This window comes from Tachysurus fulvidraco, chromosome 15 (assembly GCF_022655615.1).
Source record: "Tachysurus fulvidraco isolate hzauxx_2018 chromosome 15, HZAU_PFXX_2.0, whole genome shotgun sequence".
Classification (NCBI taxonomy): Eukaryota; Metazoa; Chordata; class Actinopteri; order Siluriformes; family Bagridae; genus Tachysurus; species Tachysurus fulvidraco.
The window spans coordinates 8,050,820-8,071,947 of record NC_062532.1 but is presented as its reverse complement, the minus strand read 5'-3'; the positions used below and the strand labels follow the sequence as shown (position 1 = coordinate 8,071,947).

The 21,128-nt window shown below is 39.7% G+C and overlaps 1 protein-coding gene across 1 annotated transcript in view; it reads left to right on the top strand.

Moving 5' to 3' along the window:
- Nucleotides 1-19,208: 19,208 nt before the first annotated feature.
- The window catches only part of septin9a (septin 9a), a 70,585-nt gene continuing 68,665 nt past the window's right edge, over nt 19,209-21,128 (top strand). Inside the window, exon 1 of the mRNA XM_027171773.2 lies at nt 19,209-19,453. Within this exon, the coding sequence (XP_027027574.2) occupies nt 19,435-19,453 (19 nt within the window). The 5' untranslated portion in view covers nt 19,209-19,434. The remainder of the gene's footprint in view (nt 19,454-21,128) is intronic.

Sequence of the window (21,128 nt, the reverse complement as noted above, 5' to 3'; positions counted from 1 at the left end):
TCAGGTAACATGGAGGGGAGTGACATTTGCTCCATGCAGACACTCCACTGGTGTCCCACAGGGCTCAGTACTTGGTCCTCTCCTTTTTTTCATGTATACTCACTCTCTCGGTAAAGTTATTTCCTCAAACAGGTTCTGTTACCACTGCTATGCTGATGATACTCAACTTATCTTCTCCTTCCCCACAGATACCACAGCTTCTGTTCGGATAAAAGCATCTCTGGCAGACATGGATTCAGTTGAAACTCAATTCCAGCAAAACTGAACTGCTGATCCTCCAAGGTGATTCATCCCCAGGTCAGAATCTTAAAATATCCCTGTATAACGATCTGCTGCAGCTGCACACATCAGATTTAAAACACTGATGCTTGCCCACAAAGCCAAAAAGGGACAGTCTCCCTCTTACCTCAAAGCCCTTATCACTCCTCGCACTGCACCTCGCCTAGGAATCTTTAAACAACGGTTGAAAACCTACCTCTTCCTGAAATACTTGAACTAGCACTTTCTCCCCTCTTTGTTGTATGTGTGTATTTAAAACTTAATAATTAATTTATTAATGTTTTTAAAAATTTGAACAGGCTCATCCCAGATAGCAATTACATTTGGGCCACATGTGGGTATTATCTGTCACATATGGCCTAGATGTGGTGTGGCTGAACAGATATGGGCCAAATTGTGGCCATATTTGTTTTGCCATTACTTTAAAATCTGCAAGAAATGCTCTCTTGGTTCACAACTCATATTGAGGTATATGGCCCAAATAACAACGAACACATGAGAACCATATGTGGTTGAGCTATGGCACACAGTGAGAAACAGACTTGTCGTAAACATTTGGCTTATAGGTGTGTGAGCCGTTCCACACCTCACGTTGCTATGCATCTTCCCTCCTATTGGTGGAGTGAGACTACAGGACGAATTTGACTGAGGCACGGGCAGCGGGCGGCATTTCTGCTTTCCTCACAATTGTGTAGGCTACTTTCAGGTAAGTGATTGGCACTTTAAAGTCATATAATTGAAATATGCAGCATATTGTGGTCAATTAGAGGTGGTTAATAATTGCAATTAAAATATTTAAGGAAATCTAATCTAATCTAATATAATCATCCTCTTTACATTTTCTGACTGTAATCCCCTCCTTTTCACTTTCCGCATTATTTTGGGATGAGAGTAGATTTATATTAAGCTCTAATTAATGAAATTTCATCTTTGTTTAAAAAAAACTTTTATATTTATTCTTTTTTTTATACATTTGTTTGATATTGAACAAATGTATTTTCTTTATATGTTTTATTATTTTTTATGTTTTAATGTCATTTAAGGGTATGTTTAGTTTTCTGTCAGTGAGCTCGGAACATGTGCTAATATTACTGCACATAACATTTCTGAAATGTAAAGCATGAATACAAGTGGGTGTGTTGGTTGTTAATTTCTTTCATTGAATGTTTCTTTAATGTTTCCATTTTTCATTTCTAATTTCTGGATTTTGTTGGGATTGGGTAGGGGGAGGGGACTTTGGCTTAGTGGTTAGCACGTTCGCCTCACACCTCCAGGGTCGGGGTTCAATTCCCGCCTCCACCTTGTGTGTGTGTGTGTGGAGTTTGCATGTTCTCCTCGTGCCTCGGGGGTTTCCTCCGGGTACTCCGGTTTCCTCCCCCCAGTCCAAAGACATGCGTGGTAGGTTGATTGCCATCTCTGGAAAATTGTCCGTAGTGAGTGAGTGTGTGAATGAATGAGAGTGTGTGTGTTGGCACTCCGTCCAGGGTGTATCCTGCCTTGATGCCCGATGATGTCTGAGATAGGCACAGGCTCCCCGTGACCCGAGAAGTTCAGATAAGTGGTAGAAAATGAATGAATGAATGAATGAATGGGTAGAAAGGTAAAGGACTGCTTTATCTATTATCAGTAAATGAAGAGTCAACCCAGCAGCCGATGTCTGCCTCTTCATTCTACCAGGAAAAAAACGCAATGCAAAGCACACCAGTTAGACTAGGACCACCACGCTGTCACCGCTGGGCCCCTGAGAAAGGCCCTTAACCTCAATTGCAGTTGTATAATAAAAATTAATGTAAATTGCTCTGGATTAGAACATCAAAAGCACAACTCCATTTAAATTACAAACAGGAAAACCAAATAAAATGGTTGAACAGGATTTGTACTGCGTTCTTTTTGACTGACTTTTTTTTTACCAATAAATATATAGCTTTATACTGTATATAGCCTTTGTAAAAAATTACATTACACCATGCCATGTTCCTAGTTCATGAGATTTTTAACACAAAGCATGAATCATTTCCAGATGTGCAATTGCCTTGCTAGCCTGCATAACAAAAATAAAACTCCATTGTGTGACTTAATGTGTGTGTCAGATGGGCACATTGTGACAAAGCAGTATAGGCAAAAGAAGAAGAAAACTGAACATCACCCATATTTGGGCCTGCACCAAGCCATGAGTGCAACCCCAATGAACACCATTGGGATAAACTAAAACACAGACTACATGCCAGGCCTTACCCTATTGCAGCTGAATAGGTACAAGTCCTCTAGATACAAAATCTAATGTACAGATGAGAAGAGGTTATTATAACTGTAACGGGAGACTAAATCTATAATGGGATGTTCGATAAGTATTGGTATGATTGGTTAGGTGTCCAAACGTACTTGCTGCTTTTTACTTTTTCATTGCAGCTTTACTATTAACATTTATTTGTCAGATTTGCTACTGGAAAATGTGAATCAAGTAATGAGGATCAATGAGTCTTAGGAGTCATTGCCTCATAGCATTCACCCTGGTACTGTTCAGATTTCAATATAATAAGGTCAAAAACAGGGCACGGTAGCTTAGTGATTAGAATGTTTGACTTACATCTCTGGGTCTGGAGGTTTGAGTATTGTATATGCCCTATGTGCATGGAGATTGCATGTTCTAAAGCCGGTATAGCATGCAGGTTTCCACTGTCCCTGTGTCAAAAACAGTCACAATAATATGCATTTCTTTCCTCAATTAGAATTGGGCATATATGCATTTAATCATATTTTCTAGAGAATGATGGCACCCTTTGATGAGTCAGCTCTTATGGCTATCTATTAATGCTAGTATCAGCCCTTCCCGGGTATTCCTTTTGTAAGCAGGAATTGTCCTGCATTTAATCATATTTTCTAGAGAATGATGACACCCTCTGATGAGTCAGCTCCTATGGCTATCTATTAATGCTAGAATCAGCCCTTCCCGGGTATTCCTTTTGTAAGAAGGAAATCAAACAATCAATTAGATAAAATGGAAATTCAAAAACTCTGAAATGTTCTGATTTCACCTTATTGTAACAAACTACATATGGGAGGTGTTTTAGGCAAACAAAAAAAAATCCAAACATCAAAAACAGAAATCATAGTCATTTCCCAAACAGGAAAAAGTAACTGAGTAAGTGAAAAATAAATGCTAGTTTAATTATTTTACACTGTAAAAAAAACAAACACTTTTAATCAGTTTTTGCCGATACATTTTACAGTGTTTGCCCTGCTTTTTTAAATGACAGAAAAATTGTATTAATATTACAGCAATAAACTGTCTATTTAATTATGTAACACGATTTAACAAAGAAGTTCTGTTTAATGCAATATATTAAATATCTGTTTTTTAACAGATTTTATATTATTTATTTTAAAAATGTAACCATAAAAATAAGGTTTTTATCTATTGGTCTTTTTCAACATGTTGGTCTCTTTCAAATAATTTTAGTTGTGTTTCCCATCAAAATCTGGATGTGAGTTTAATAAAAATCTACATAATAAAGAATTATTATAGAATTTTTGCTAGTGTCTTTAAACCTTTAGTATGCTTTATAATTTTGTAAAGTAAAAAGTAAAACAAGTGAAAAAAGTCCAATTTCTATTAAATAGTCTTCTTCTACTTTTGGCTTTTTTTTTTAGGTGGCAAATCATCTTTTTACACCTAACTTGATCCTCATTTAATCTCCTCTTTGGCCTTCCTCTTGACCTCTTACCTGGCAGCTCCATCTCCAATATACCAATATAACCAATATCCCTCTTCTATACATGTCCAAACCTTCTCAACCTTGCCTCTTTGACATTGTTCACCTCTTTTTTACACTCCCAGTCACACTGGATGGTTGCCTTCAAACATTTAAACTCCTGCACCTTAACCTCAGCCCCCTGTAACCTCACTGTTCTACTTCCCTCCCTCTTGTTCATATACAGTACATGTATTCTGTGTATGGCTGACTTCCATTCCTCTTCTTTCAAAGTAGACCTGCACTTTTCCAGGTGTTCCTCTGCCTGCTTCTTACTCTCAGTACAGATTACAATGTCATCCACAAACATTGTCCACTGTGATTCCTGTCTGACTTCATTCTGTCAATCTGTCCATCACTATAGCAAACAAAAAGGGACTCAAAGCTGATCCTTGATGTAGCCACTCCTCCACCTTGAACTCCTCTGTCTGACCTATGGCACATCTCACTGCTGTCATACTACACTCATACATATCCTGAACTACTCTGATGTACTTCTCTGCCACTCGTGACATACAGTATCATAGCTCCTCTCTTGGCACCCTGTTATATGCTTTTTCTAAATCCACAAAGACATGACAAAGACAGCTCCTTCTGACCATCACTGCACATCTCTATTAATATTCTCAGAGCAACAATCAGTTGGGCTTTTTCTAGGCATGAAGCCATACTGCTTCTCACAAATATCCACTTCCTTACTAAGCCTAGCTTTCGCTAGTCTTTTTTTATAGCTTCATTGTTTGGCTCATCAACTTTATACCTCTGTAGTTGATACTCTGCACATCACTCTTGTTCTTAAAGATCTCCTCCATTCCTCATGCATCTTCTCACTCTCTAAAATCCTGTTGAACAATCTAGATCAGGGGTGTCAAACTCTGGTGTAATATTTGGCCTGCGAGATCATATCAAATGTGCATTACAGCTGGCTAGCCGCATGCTCCGCTAATACTACAAATCCCAGAATGCCTTGCCACTGTATTGACGCGTAGTCACGAACAGCAAGCGCCCCTCATTCTCCGTTGACAGTCAGTAACAACCATGCTACAGTCACATGGGGCAAGTTAATTCCACCCTCCACAAAAATGGCCAAACGAAAGATGGACAAGATGGAGCTTTCAAGACAGGAGGGAGGCAGATTATCTGTTCACGAATATTAAGGAAAGACCTGTTTGTCTTGTGTGCTAACGGAGCTAACGTGTCTGTAACGACAGAATATAACATAAGAAGACACTATGACATGAAACATTATGAGAAGTATAAGGACCTGGACGTAAATAATAATAAGCTCCAGAAATCGGAGGAGATGAAAATAAGTCTGGTTTCCCTGCAGACTATGTTCATGAAAGCAAAATCAAAAAGTGAAGCTGCTGTAAAGGCTGTAAGCTTTATTGTGTCAGCAGAAATCGCAAAATCTGCCCGGTACTTTAATGAGGGAGAGTTTGTCAAAAAGTGTATGGTCAAAGTTTGTGAAATGAACACCACTGATGTGTCTTTTATTTCAAATTTAATTTCTTATGTGTTTGTAATATCAATCTCTGGTTATTCCAAATCCTGTGTTTAAGCAAAACTAAAGTTTGTTTCCATATGAAAAAGGTTGAACATTACATATCAGTTGCAGTTAATACTTCAATAAATATTCAGTTTGGCCGTGACTTTATCTCAGTTTTATATTATGGCCCACTGTGAATTTGAGTTTGACACCCCTGATCTAGATAGAAACTCCACTGCTGTCTCTCCTAGACACTTCCACACCTCCAAAGGAATTTCATCTGGACCAACAGCCTTTCCACTCTGGATTCTCCTTAGAGCCTTCCTCAGCTCATCCTTTCTTATTTTTCCTATTTTTTGCTCTACAATATTCACCCATTCAATATCATGTCTGCCAGCTCTCTACCTTTCTCTGTCACTGTACTAATGTTAAGTCCCTATTCTCAGACCTATGCTTCTGCCTTTCCTCTTCTCTCTCTGCCTACAAACCCTTCTCCCTCCTCTACTTCCTCGGCCAACAGTAGCCCAACTGTAGGTTTTGTGATACTGTATATCACACCCTTCTGTGTTCAGCAAAGGATTTTCAGGGCATTCATTTTTAAGCCATCAGAATTATGTTCAGTACGTAGAGCCCTGCAGGTGGCACAGGTGGCAGTGTTTGCACTAGGCAGCTGTAAGAAATGTGCCAAATGAACGGAGATGCCGCTTGCAGGTGAATACTCTGCTGTGTTCCAGGAGGCAACGTGTTTGAAAGGTAACTTCATCATTTAATCGAAGCATACAAATATATTTAATGCTAAAACATAGTTGGAGTGTCTGTTTTGATTGACGACCGAAAAGAACTCAAGTAATGAACAAGTAGGTAAGATGTTACGTTAGCTAGGTTGCAACTGAGATTTAACATTACTTAAACAGTGTTTATTATTGCATTTTAAGAACATTTTCTCCATGTTAGCTTGTATTTTTTATTTTAGTGTCTGTGACACATGCTTAACTAAAGTTATATAAATTGCTGGCAGCAGCTATGAAATATTCCATGTTAACATTGCTTTTTCAACATTGCTTTTTCATGTTGGGAAATTGTCATTGTTTGGGTTAAGTCAACATTGATTTTAGATGCTACATAAAAGGCTATATTTTTGGTGACAGCCCGCTGTGGATTTTCTAGCAGAAAGCATCCACATTTGTGGTTGAGGAAGCATTATTTTTGTTCTAAAAAATGTCATTCAATTATGTGTAATTTATATACATAGCTGAAATGTTATGGGGGGAAAGTCACTTCTATTTTGCTAAATGGTGGCATTGTAAAGGTATAAAAAACTAACTATTTCCTATTGTTAAAGCTTAACTACACTATATAACCATAGAAGTTTAAACTAGGGATCATAGGGATTTGATTTTTTTATTTAGAAAATTACAAATTTTCTGATTTTAAATTGTGATCCAAGTGAATATAGAAAATCAATGTTATTATGTTTCTTAAATTATATTAAATTATACCCAGTAGTTTGCAAACTCCTTGTTTTTTTCTTCTCAGTTGTTTGATGCTTGAATTGGAACGTTAGCGACCTGGAGCAATTGGGGGTGTATCCAAGGGTAAACATTACGATGAATTGAGTTTCTAAAAAACATCCACATGTCCTATATTTGGTATTGCTATATAATCAATAAAAGGGTATGTAAATCATCAACAATTGGATAAAAAATTTAAGAGAAAAGTGAATGTGCCTATTGTATAGCTGGTTACAAGTCAAGGTTCGCAAAGACCCTAAAGAGGATGCTTCATAGGGTGGTAGATGAGGAGAGATGGAAGTGGGACCTCCTCCTTCACTCCCTTCTGAGAAGCTCCCCAGATCTCCACTGGGTTCACCCCTTCAAGATCCTCTTCGGGCAGTTAAAACGAAGACTGCTGGATGTGGCCCGGGAGGCATGGGATGAACAGCCCTCCCCCTTACAGTCCATCATAGACTTCGTCGAGGAAATGGAGGCACGGTTTGACTGCATGGGGCCAATTGTGAAGGAGGCTTAGCATGCCCAAGAGCGGGCCTATGATTGCACAGCCTAGCCCCGGGAGTTTCAGCCTGGAGATAAAATTCCTTGCAAAGCGGCAGGGCCTGTACACAGTCCTCAAGCAAAGAGTTCTGGTACAAGCTGCATGCAGACAGGCATCTGTATTATATTAATCTATTGAAGAAATGGATTCCTCCTGTGGCTGTCTTGTCTGCTTATGCTACCTTTGAAACAGATCCCCAAGAGCATGCTCTGGTGAGGAAGGGAGAAGATCTCGCACCGGCCCAACAACAGGTACATCACAGAGCCCCTCGACCAATTCTCAGGAAAATGAATGAATGAATACTAGTGTAGAGCCATCTATACTTAAAGTTAAAGACCCAGCCTTATGTAACTGGTAGGGTGAAACAGTGAGCATTACCTCAGTCTTGTCACTGTTCAGACAAGAAATTTACGGTCATCCATTTTTTTTTTATCTCAGAGATACATTGAGAGAGAAAAGACACAGCCACTTTAACATCAGGTTTTGAATGTACATAAAATGTACATGTGTCATCCGCATAAAAGTGAAAGTTGAGACCAAGTGATCTTAAAAGTTGACCAAACGGATAAATGTAAATGCTAAAAAGTAAAGGTCCCAAAATTGATCCTTGAGGAACACCAGATTTCACAACATCAATATCAGACCTGCAACCACCCATAGTAATGAACTGCTTTCGATCTAAGAGATAAGACTCAAACCAGCTTAGTGCAGTCCCAGAAACACCAAAAACAGACTCTAACCGAGTAAGTAAAATTGAATGATCAACAGTGTAAAATGCAGCACTGAGATCAAGAAGAATCAAGATAGAAAGACAGCCAGAATCAGAAGCTATTAGTAATTCATTAGTGACCTTAACCAAAGCTGTTTTAGTGCTGTGGACTTCCTGATTGAAGGGGCTCAAAAAAATTTGTTGTAAAATGAGAATTCAACTGATTAGCAGCAATTCTCTCTAAAACTTTGGCGAAAAACGGAAGATTGGATATGTGGCGGAAATTATTATTATTTTTATATTATTTTTTTTGGTATGGGGTCACAGCAGCAATTTTAAATGCATCTGGCACTACACTAGTACAGAAAAATTGTTGATGATGCTTAATACAGCCGGACATACAGTAAGGTAATAAAACACGATTGAAATATCCTGGTTAGTACAGGACCAACAATGGAAGTGGCAGCATTCATTTTTGAAACCTGTCACAACCGGAAGAGGAAGGAGACAGACCCGTAAGCAGGATAGCTTCAAAGGAAGGGGGTTTAATAAATAATAAAGACAACGACATAAAGACGATAATAAAAGCAATACAAATGAAGAGACGTAACATAGACTAGACATGACGAGGGGTAAACGTAACTAATGATTCCGCCCTGCACTCGGCAACGCGGCTCACTTAAATATAAAAAGACACGATGACACAATAAGGATCAGGTGTGAAGACAGGGAGGGGCAGACAAAGGCGGGGCAGACACGTGACGAAGAAGGTAAACAAAAACAGCACGTGGCCAAAAGTCCGGGTTGAGTCCTGACAAAACCTCATTGCAAAAAGAAGTCCATTGTACAGAATTTTGAGAGATGAATACCAGAAAATTCTGAAGCAGATGAAGGCGAAACAGAAAGGAAGAGAAGAAATAATTCATTTACCATGAAACAATTGTCTCGGGTTATTCTGATTGTTATTAACAATCTGTGCAAAATAAGCAGATCTTGCTGCTGCAATTTTAGTCTCCAAGCCCAAGACGAACTTCAGCACTATCAATGGCCACTGGCAGTACTCGGTCCTTCCTTTTGGCCTGCATATGGTACCAACTACCTTCCAGCGCCTCATGGACATCATCCTACACCCCCACCGATCCTTTGTTCCGGCTTGGATAATGTCAGCATCCACTTCCCTTGAAGAGAGACACACAGCTGCAAATATTGCAGATTGGCTTGAAGATGTTACTGACAGATTTGACAGTCCACCAGAGAATGTAAATGGTTTAGTTTTCACAGTAATTTATATATGCAATTTCAGCAATAAAAATGTAAATTTTTCTAAAAAGCAAACAAATTATTTGTTTATTTTAGGATAATTGTCTTGGATTTTTAGTATTCCTCTTAAATAAAGAAAAAGTAATTTGATTAATCAATGGAATAATTGATAAAATACTCTATTACTAAAATAATCCATAGCTACAGCACTAACAGAACTGAATATTGTAATGAATTTAAAAAAGACAATTAATGGCATGATAACTGTAATGAGGCATCATAAGGCTGAAGGTCCATTTGCAGCGTTTAATGAAATCACATGCAAAGTCAGACAAGCAGGGTCAGATCAGGCAAACACGGATATCAGAGGGCAGACAGAAAACGGTAACTGTAAACAAGCAAAAGGTTTGGGCAGGCAGCAAACAATCAGAAAGGTCAATAATCAGAAACGGAGTCGAAATCGGAAAATCAGAAACACAGAAACGCTCGGAATGACTGCCCCAGCTCGAGAGTAACAGTTCGGGCCAGGAGATGACTGGGTTATGGAGCCTGAGCCATGGTAATCCAAGTGTCGGGGAGAATGGATGATGTGAAAGGAGATGATGTGCTCGTGATGGTGGTCCCTCACTTGTAGGTTGAGGTTCCTGGTGAGGCATTTGATGTATCCCTCTCCAAGCGGCTGCCCTTCTATTGCATCCACTGCTAAAGGGGAATCACAGGGAATTTCCAGGACGTTATGGATTTGAGCGAATTTCTAAGACATGAAATTTCCTGCTGCGCCCGAGTCGATAAGAGCGAATAGTTTAATTCTCTCTCTTCGCACCTCGAGTTGCATGCTGATCTGAGTGCAGTTCTGTGATTGAGGGATGACTTGCATAGGCTCGGGGATCTTGGAGCGTGCAAAGCGGGCGGCAGCACGTGCGGGGGCTCGACGGGAGCGCATCAAGTTGTCAAGTTGGATAGGGAGATCCACAAACTCAGCTAGGCTCCTCCCCTCATCTCGGCAGGCGAGTTCGACTTGTAGGTCCAAATTTAAGCCTTTGCGGAATAGTAGTCTCAGGGGGCGTTCTTCCCAGCCTGTCTCCACGGCGAGAGTGCGAAAGGCCAGCACGTATTCGGCAGGCCAATAAGCGCTCCTCCGTGTTCTCTCCCATAGCGGAGTGGTCAAAGACCGTGCGGAACTGTGTGAGGAAACTCTCTAAGGTGGGGAAGGCATTTTCTCTCCACACTGTGGTGGCCCAGTCCATCGCCTTGCCGGTGAGTAGCGAGCAGACGAAGGTGACGCGGCTGTCCTCGGTCGGGTACACAGCTGGTTGCTGCACCACGAATAGCGAGCATTGCATGAGAAAGCCCCTGCACCTCCCGGAATCCGCGTTAAACTTCTCCGGGAAGGCTATTCGGGGGCTGGTGGTTGCGGGAGTTGGGCGGCCTCCTGGGCGGTGGCTCCTTGCAGGCTCTACAACGCTGCGGCGAGCTCTTGGGTGAGTGCGGTGAGACGCGTCAGCTGTTGGCCGGCGAGCTCCTGCGCTTGAGCGGTGAGTTGGGTTGCGAGCTGGATAACAGGTGCTGGATCTTCTGATGGCAAAGTCTCCTGTAATGAGGCGTCATAAGGCTGAGGATCCATTTGCAGCGTTTAAAGAAATCACAAGCAAAGTCAGACAAGCAGGGTCAGAGCAGGCAAACACGGATATCAGAGGGCAGACGGAAACAGGCAAAAGGTTGGGACAGGCTGCAAATAATCAGAAAGGTCAATAATCAGAAACGGAGTAGAAATCGGAAAATCAGAAACACACAAACGCTCAGAATGACTGTCGTAACAAGTCGAGACTTCGCACCGGTATGGAGTTCAAGTACAGCTTAAGTAGCGAACGGCAGAGGTGGTAAGTAACGGAGTAAATATACTTCGTTACTGTACTTAAGTACATTTTTTCTGGTATCAGTGCTTTACTCCACTATTTTACAACTTTTAATTCAGAGGGAGTCACCATTGTTAAAATAACTAACAATGAGGGAAATATGAGGGAGATGTTTGAAATAATCGGCGTCAAAAAGGATTCCTGGTGAATGCGTTGCGAATTGTGTCAACCAGGGGCGGTTCTAGCCCTTTTTTAGGGTGGCTTCAGCCCCCTGTCTGTAATCTCAGCCACCCTAAAACTATAAGTATAATTTTTACTTTCATAAATAAACAATAAAAATTACGTTAAAATGCAGGACATGTCATCAATGGGAAAGTAAATTATTTATCAGGTTGATCCAAGAGCGATTTTTTTTTTTTTACTTTGCTTTTACACGCGTGTTGTAGTCTTTCAAAAGTGCGTCTTCAGCTGTCTGCTTTATTTGAACGGAAAAGCACAGGTACGCGCAGCGTGCACGCGCAGTCAGAGCTGGAGGCATTTAATCTATAATGTTAATCGGCAGAAAGACGCAAAGACGGCAACCAAAAGCAGTGCAATTTCACTATTCTTATTACCAGAGTTGTCATATAATATAGAACTCTTCTTGTTTTAAATTATCACTGAGGACAAAACCCCCCTAAAGATGAAATCCTAAAACCACCCTGGTATCAACCCAAAAAACACGAAGTGCTTAATTTAATTAACATTAATTTTGTCATTTGTAAAACGTCACAATGATTTTGAGTTGTTTTCAAGGACAGAGCTGGAATCTCCCTACAGTTTGGGATATGGCCTTGGTGATACACTTGGTATACATTATATTTCCAAAAGTATTGGGTCACCTGACCTTTCCTGCTATATGTGGTTGTTTTCTGATCTCATCCCTACTGAACACCTTTGGGATGAATGTGAACGCTGACTCCACCCTACCTCACCTACATCAGTGCCTGCCTTTTGTAACACTCTTGTGGCTGATGAACACAAATATCCATCAGCACAATCCATCCAAAATTATACACACACACACACACACACACACACACACACATATATATATATATATATATTACTTTAACTTAAGTAAAAGAGTGTAGTCACTACTTCTACTTTTACTGGAGTCTTTTAAAAAATGAGTATCTGTACTTCTACTTCAGTAAAGGATGTGTGTACTTTTGCCACCTCTGGCGAGCGGTGATAAGGATCAGGTGGCGGTGTAATCAGTGTGGGTGATGGATGTTGGAAAGTGTAGTCCGGAAGCGAGTTAATATTCCGGAGACGCTTCTCTGATTCTCTGTGCTGACGTTCAGGCGGTGTGTGTGGTGCGCTGACCGTGACAATAACAACATCTGGTATGTTCTTGAAAATGTTATTTTTTTTATAGTTTGTAGTGAATGCTAAAATTTTATGTAACTATTTTTACTATTTTTATTGCTTTTCTGTGACAATATATCCAACTCTCCATTGTCTACCTCAAGCTTAAAGTCTCAACTCCTCATAATCATACCCCAAAGCACAACTTCAAGTTTGAAATAACCTGGAGTAAAATGCTATCAGAAATCACTAAAGAGCTCAAAAACCAAGAGCGGCCAATAGGACGTGAAAGATGTGAAATGATTCGGCTGATGGTAAGGGAGAGTTTAACCATCTGCCCTACAACAGGAAAAAACATCTTAGTGAAATTGCCAGGAAGATCGTTTCAAAATATCCTCAGGTGTCAAGTCAAGTCTTGTCAAGAAGCTTTTATTGTCTTTTCAACTATATATAACTTTCGCAGTACACAGTGAAATGAGACAATGTTTCTCCAGGACCATGGTGCTACATAAAACAAAGTGTACAGTTCAGCTCAGTTATTGAGGAGTCTGATGGCTTGTGGAAAGAAACTATTACACAGTATCGTCATGAGGGCTCAAATACTCCAGTACCTTTTTCCAGACGGCAGGAGGGTGAAGAAAAATGCTCATGGCTTTGTGAATGCAGTGTGTGGATTAAATGTCAATGATAGAGGAAAGGGAGACTCCAATGATCTTCACAGATGTCCTCACTATCCGCTGCAGGGTCTTGCAATCTGAGATGCTGCAGTTCCCAATACAACCAGTGATGCAGCTGCTCAGGATGCTCTCAATGGTCCCTTTGTAAAACATAGTAAGGAGGGGGAAAAGAAATGGGCTTTCCTCAGCCTTTGTAAGAAGTAAAGATGCTGATGGGCATTCTTGGTAATTTAGCTGGTGTTGATTGACCAAATGTTGATCTGTGCATTGCTACACAGTCGTGAGTCAGCAAGGTGAACAACAGTGAGCTGGGAAGTATGGTGGTGCTGGAGATCCTACTGGAGATACTGAGGTCTCCAAGTCAGGAGGTCCAGGATCCAGTTGCAGAGGGAGGTGTTCAGTCCCAGCAAGCTCAGCTTCTCAATCAGGTGCTGAGGGAGGATTGTGTTCAATGCTAATCTAAAGTCTATGAGCAGCATTCGTACGTAAGTGTCTTTATTGTCCAGGTGGGTGAGGGCTAAATGAAGGGCAGTGGTAATGGCATTGTCCGTGGAGCGGTTTGGATGATACAAGAACTATAGGAGGTCCATTGAGGCTGGTAAATGGGTCTTGATGTGCCTCATGATGAGCTTCTCAAAGCACTTTATTACAATGGGTGTGAGTGCGATGTAGTGTTAATTTCGTCAGACGAAACGAAATATGTTCGTCAACAACCTTTTTTTCCATGACTAAGACGAGACGATGACAAGACTGCACCACTGTCCAAAAACGCTGACTAAGACTAAATTAGCATGCATTATTGTTGACAAAAAAAGACGAGAAGAAAATGTTTTGTATAAAATAAAAACTAAGATAAAATCTCTTCATTTTCGTCTACAATTGTCTCTGCTTTTTCCATCAGCTGTTACGCCTTTAAAATATTCAGAACAAGTTCGAGGCTTCACGCTGTTGCTTAAGCTGTCATACGCCTGTGGCTGCAACACGAACAATTGTATTGCTTCCGCTAAAGAAAATAGTGCGCTCCGTCTCTACGGTTAGAATCTTGTGTGTCCATGGCAACGGTGTGATAGTTAGCAGCGGTCTGTTATCAAGAAATAAAATAGTGTATGCGTAGAAAGAATTCGTCCACACGCCGCTCTCAAAAAAAAAAAAAAAAAAAAAAAAAATCCTGAGCGCAAATCCTGTCTAGGCGGCTTTTTGTGTTAAATGATGTTTCCTGTCGCTGCGCAGGCTCTTTTATTGTACATGACAGTTTATGTCCCGATGACCGGTCTTTGCATTACAATTAAAAGCAGTATCAATAAAGTAAAACATGTGATGTGCGTCAAGTTCGACTGTTTAAACGAGTGTTCTCAACTTCTCACTGATACTTTTGTGATTCGCGGAGTTTTGACAAGTTTTTATAGCCTTGATATTGTTTCTTATTCAAAAGTGGTGACAGAAAAAACTCTTTACCCCCAACCTGAAACCTCCTCCCATGCCCCTGTCACAATCACATCATAATCACAATTAATAATTAGGCTTAAAAGCAAATGTATATGTAAGGGAATCAAGTTTAACAATTACATGTAATATTGCTCCAAATATCATCAATAATGGTGTTCAATAACAAGTAGCATGTGGTGGCGATGACCATGTTTTTTTAAGAGGTGCTACCCGGAGTCGTTTGCCTTAGACAACTCCTGCTCTATGTCTTCTTTATTCTCTGAAAAATTATAGAAACAAAATAAACAAAACTATATATCACTCATTTGTTTATATTGTGCAATGAACGAGTTACGATAAAACTGCTCCTGCTTAGGTTACGTACCTTCAAGCATTAGTATTTGTGCCTTGAAGAAGTCTTGCTTCCATCGTACCCAATAAACCTGAGTTTGGTCAAACATGTCATAGTTAAAGTCTTTAATTTCGCTAGTTGAAACAACTGCCGTGCAGCCGTCATCCAGGTACCTCAAGTATGCAAACATTCTGATTCCCAGAGATCAGCAGATTCGTCGTGTAGAAGCGGAAGCTTTTTATTTACCACAAAACAAAATCCTAATTACGGTGGCAAAAACATGATGATCTGGAACACGTGCACTTATACTAATTTCGATAAACACTGTAAGGTATATAATGTAGTCAAACACATTATTTTTGGAAAGTGCAGGAACTACATTTCAAAAATCATCATTCTGTATGAAGTCAACATTGAGACCGGAAATTCAACATTTGTTTTTTATTTTATTTGTATTACAATATTTAATTTGTGGAGACACTTTAATCCCTAACGAACGATTTTTAACTGTTTTTATTCTTTGTTATTCAAAGCTTTTTGAGCTTTGTTATTTCAGTTCTTTATTCAAAAGAGGGAGTACAAGAAATAACACTCTTATAATTAAATATATTCCAATATATTGTGTTTTAATCTTATATTAATGTGTTACATTGAAACATACACGAGCAAAAATAAAGGTTGTTCCCACAAAGCTCATTCCAGAAAAATCATACTGCACTATACCAGCACTATACCAGCATGAACCAGTAAAAACCAGCCTGGACCAGCATGGAATTCATGCTGGTTTATGCTGGATTTTTCAGCAGGGTTATTTCATAAAATCAATTTTATTTAATTATTGTATAAAGCTTGAAAGCTGATGCTAATGAATATGAGTCTTAATAAATATGAAACTTAAATTGTAGATACATCACATTTTTTCCTATTGTGTAGTGAATAAATGTATTTTTTAATATTTTATTTCTGTGTTTTGAAGTTGCTAGGGGTAAGAATTTGAATTTCGGACTCAGTATTTAGCCAATTAAATTACTCTGCCACACTAATATCATAGCCAATCAGAGAAAAGGAAAGGACAGTGGCATTTACATGTAGTGTTTAGTGGAGTAAAAATAAAAGAAACTGATGAAAAATTAATTAGTTTAGTTCATATGAAGCTTTCTGTAGCCAATTACAGAAAAGCAATACTAACAGAAAAGTAGCAGAAAAGCATCTCAGAATGCACAACACATCAAACAGAAAAAGACCATATCATGTTCCTCTTGTGTCTGTCAAGAAAAAGAATCTGAGGCTGTCGTGAGCACAGACTCACTGAAACTAGACAGCTGAAGCCTGGAAAATGACCAGGTTAATTTTTTTTAACTGTCCAGTTTTGGTGAGTCTGTGCCCACGATAGCCAAAGATTCCTGTATTTGGTGTACAGAAGTGGAACCTAATATGGTCTTCTGTTGTTATAGCCATACACAATAAGATCTAATGGTTGTGCACAGTGAGATGCTTTTCTTCTCACCACAATTGTAAAGTGTGTTATTTCAGTTGCTACTGTATATCCCTCCTGGAATCTCAAACAAATCTGGCAATTTCATCAGATCTTCCCTATCAACAAGACATTTCCACCCACAGAACTATTCTCACTTAATGCTTGTTGTTTTATGTACTTTTATGTGTTTTACAGTATATGTGAACTTTAGAGACTGTTGTGTGTAAAATTTCCAAATAATCACAAGCTTTTTACATACATTCTGATGTTTGACGTTAACAGTAACTGAAACTCTTGACCTGTCTTTGCATGATTTTATGCATTATTGTGAAAATGACTAAATGGTTGGATCACTGCATAAATGAGTAGGTGAAGTTAATAATGTGAACAATGAGTGTATAGAGCATCGCTGCCCTTCATCCTCCCTGACTGCTGAAGACTTTGCTTCCCTTTACAAGAAGATTGAGAAAATCTGATAGAACTTCACTTCTGCCTGAATACTCCTTCAATGTCACTATTTTCAACCATAGCAGCAGAAGAGGTTCTATATAATCTTGCAATCCTACCACCTGTCCACTGGTTCCAGTCCCTTCCATTATGCTCCAGACATCTCCCAAAACAAGACACATCACAGAACCTCCAAGAGCCCAACAAGTCTTCCCTTTTTACTGTCTCTGAAAAACTACATGTTGCTACATTAGCCAAGCTGTTATCTCTCTTCATCCTTCTTGATCTTTCGGTGGCATTTGATATGGTCAACCACAAGACTCTGTTGTCCACCCTCAGGAATCTTGGAATTTGTTGCTGAGCATGGGAATGGTTTACTTACTTCCTGGAAGGTTGCTCATACAGTATCTGGTAACAGTGACATCTGCTCCACACAGATTCTCCACTGGTGTCTCACATGGCTCAGTACTTGGTCCTTTCCTTTTCTCTGTATGAACTCACTCTCTAGTTGAAGTCATATCCTCACATGGGTTCTCTCACCATTTCTTTTCCTCGCATGTTGCTAAAGTCACATGCTAATGTTGTTTTCTTAACTGCCACATCAAAAGTATCAACCATTTATCCACACAGGCTGCTCAGGTGCTTGTTGAGTCCCTGGTCATTTTGAGACTGAACTACTGCATCTCACTGCTGGCATCTCACCTATGGACGCAGATCGTATTTTTGCAAATGATTCAAAAATGCAGCTGCATGAATTGTTTTCAACCTTCTAAAGAACTCAAATACCACTTCACTGCTGTGCTCCCTCCACTGGCTTCCGGTAGGTGCATGCATCAGATGCATCACTGCTTGCCTACAAAGCCAAAAAGGGTGTAGCCCCCTATAACGTCAAAGCTCCTGTCACTCCTCGGACCGCATCACAATACTTACCTCTTACCCTGAGAGATGGTGGGTAAGAGGTAAGTATTCAACAAGACTATTTTTACTCCTTTTTTATTATTATTTATCCAGTTAAGTTTAGAATTTTGCATTCTCTAATTTGCAGACATTTTAGAACATTTTTGTTTTGTCATTATGGATTATTGTGTGTAGATTTATGGCAATAAAGTCAACTGAATCAATTCTGGAATCCAAAAAGAGGAGTGGTAGGAATACTTTCTGCATACAGACTTTCTGATAGACATCTTTGTAATAATTCAACAAATGAGCCCCACTGCCACCACCCACTCTCTTTTCACACAAATATGTCTATTGAAATAAAAAAAATACGTCTATTGAAAAATAACTTTATCATTTTAACATTGATTCAACTAAGTCGAAAATCCAGATTTTTTTCCAGACTTTTCAGAAGAATGGGCTGTCCCTAGTCTCTCACCTGAATCTGTCTTTTTTCTTTTAAATAACTGTCGTACGCACGCACGCGCACACACACACACACACACACACACACACACACACACACACACACACACACACACACACACACACACACACACACACACACTCTCACTCACTCACTATAGACGAGTCACCCAGGTCCTGTGCTCCTCCACAGCGTCGGGGACCCGCTGGAATAAAACAGTCCGAAAATAAATAGGTGTACCATGGTGATTCAGGATACAGACATAGCTTTGGGGCAACTTAGTTTATTCACAACACTTTATAACGGGTTCTCACTCTGCGTGTGTTTCGCGCTGGATGACGGTCGTGCTGAGCGGTGCAGGTACCGAGGAGAAGTAGAAGAAAGAGAAGAGGATGACACCATTTGCTAAGGGAGATGTTTTCATTTTCATCCTTAACACATACGTTTTAAACCACAAACTACGGAGTGTGTTTCTTACACCAAGTTTTCTCACTCCAAGTTTTAGGGGTGCTAGCCCCTAAAAAAGGGGCTAGTAATATTCTGAAGAAGCATGGCTTACAGAGATGATGCCACCACAGGCAGTTTGTGTACCAGTAACATTGTTTCCGCCTCAGCGTTTGACTTGAGAAAAAAAGACTCAGGGTGTGCTGTTCTATAACTGAGGCGGAGTCAGCCTTCAGGTGTACTGTACGCGTATTGACAGTACGACAGGAATCTGTTCGTTTTGTGGCGGTTTTAACAGGTAGTACATTATAACAATCTGCGTGAAATCGACTTGTCAGCTAGATATTGATTATTCAAGGGGACTATTTTGGGAGGGGGCGGGGCCACCTGCGTTAAGGTGAGAAGAAAAATATCCTCTAAACTACATTGTGCTCAGGTTTACTTTCACACTCTAGAAGTGTGTAATATTATTTATCCCGGCTGTTTTTACGAGGAATAGAAAATGAAGAAATCATCTTCAGGTGAGTTCGCATTCATTATAAATCTGTAACCTTAAAAAGCATAAGTGTTCTTTTATCTAAGATTACGTCATCTTTTCTGCTAGTTTATCTTTCGACTTAATTCACATTAGATTAGAACTCACTTTACAGCTACTTTCAGCAAAATCTTTTATACAGACACTTGGTGGTATACATGAATTGGGGTGCAGAGGTTAATGTTACATGAGAATAAACTACAAAGATTTTTTTATATTTTGTGACGGAAATTAAAGGGAAACTTTACATGACAGACATGATCTGATAAATACATATACAAAAGCTTGTAATTGTGATCTATTTTACTTTTACCTACAGGGTGTGTCAGGAAACCCTACAAACCCCTAGGTGGCATGTTCCTGTGCTACAGTACAGTATTGAGAAACATCTGGGCGGGATATTTCGACATGACACTGTTTTTAGATAAACAAACTGACACTTTCCAATACACATGAGGGCTTGCTACATGAATCCTGTCCAAATTGATAGAATACACAAGATTTTAAATCACACTAACATAAATCAAAAGGTCAAACATCTGGATATGCTTCAACAATGTCTCAGTGTATTGTTTGGTATACATTTGTGTGAAAACATTCCGCTTCCTTTCTCACTGCCTAATTGTTGATGTTTACTATTGACACTGGGGTGGTTACATGAGGGCTTACATTGCAAAAGGCTGCATGCTTTGTCCTCTGTAATCTACACAGCTATATAACCCATCAGTACACTTTGTGTACACACTTATTTGACTGGAATGTAGAACTTCTTACGGTTAGCCAAAGTCATTGATACAGCACTCCCAACTAGTCTCACACACATGTTGGATCATGTAGTCTCTCTCTCTCTCTCTCTCTCTCTCTCTCTCTCTCTCTCTCTCTCTCTCTCTCTCTCTCTCTCTCTCTCTCTCTCACTCTCTCTCACACACACACACAAACACACACACACACACACACACACACACACACACACACACACACACACACACACACACACACACACACACACACACACAGTATGTATCTACAATGCTTAAATTTTTGAAGTCTCAGGGAAAAGAATTCTCAGCAGAGTTTTCTTTTCAACACCCAAACCCATTTATCTAAATGTACTCATGACACAGACTCAGCAATTCTGGTAAATGAGTAACATACAATCTCAGTGCAATATATGTGCCTATTACTCCCCAGATATTGCATATTATTCTTAGATTTGTAACAGTATGCATATATTGTATTTAATATTGCAGGTAATGAATGACGGAACTAAAATCAGCTCGATAGTTGGATTTCCCCAAAAATGAGTGTAATATACCTAAACTTATTTGCCGCAAGGCTTTGAATCAGTCAGGGATTCCACTTACTCAACAGGAAGGGAATCATTATAGAAGGATGAATGAATGTCTTTGTTAATCCCTTTCCTGGAGGATTGCCGACCAGAAAGTAATCTTTGCTCCTAGCACATGTGAGCAGTGATAGCTTCTTTATCACACTTTGTCCTCCTCCTTTGCCTCACCTGATGTGTCACTGTTAGGCTAACACTTTATTTATTGCCAGGACAAACAGACTATAAGACATGGCCTGGTTCAGTTCTAGTGCCTGCACACTACTTTTATATTTTCTTATATCTATTCGTGTATTGCTGGAAAGTAACTGTGCAT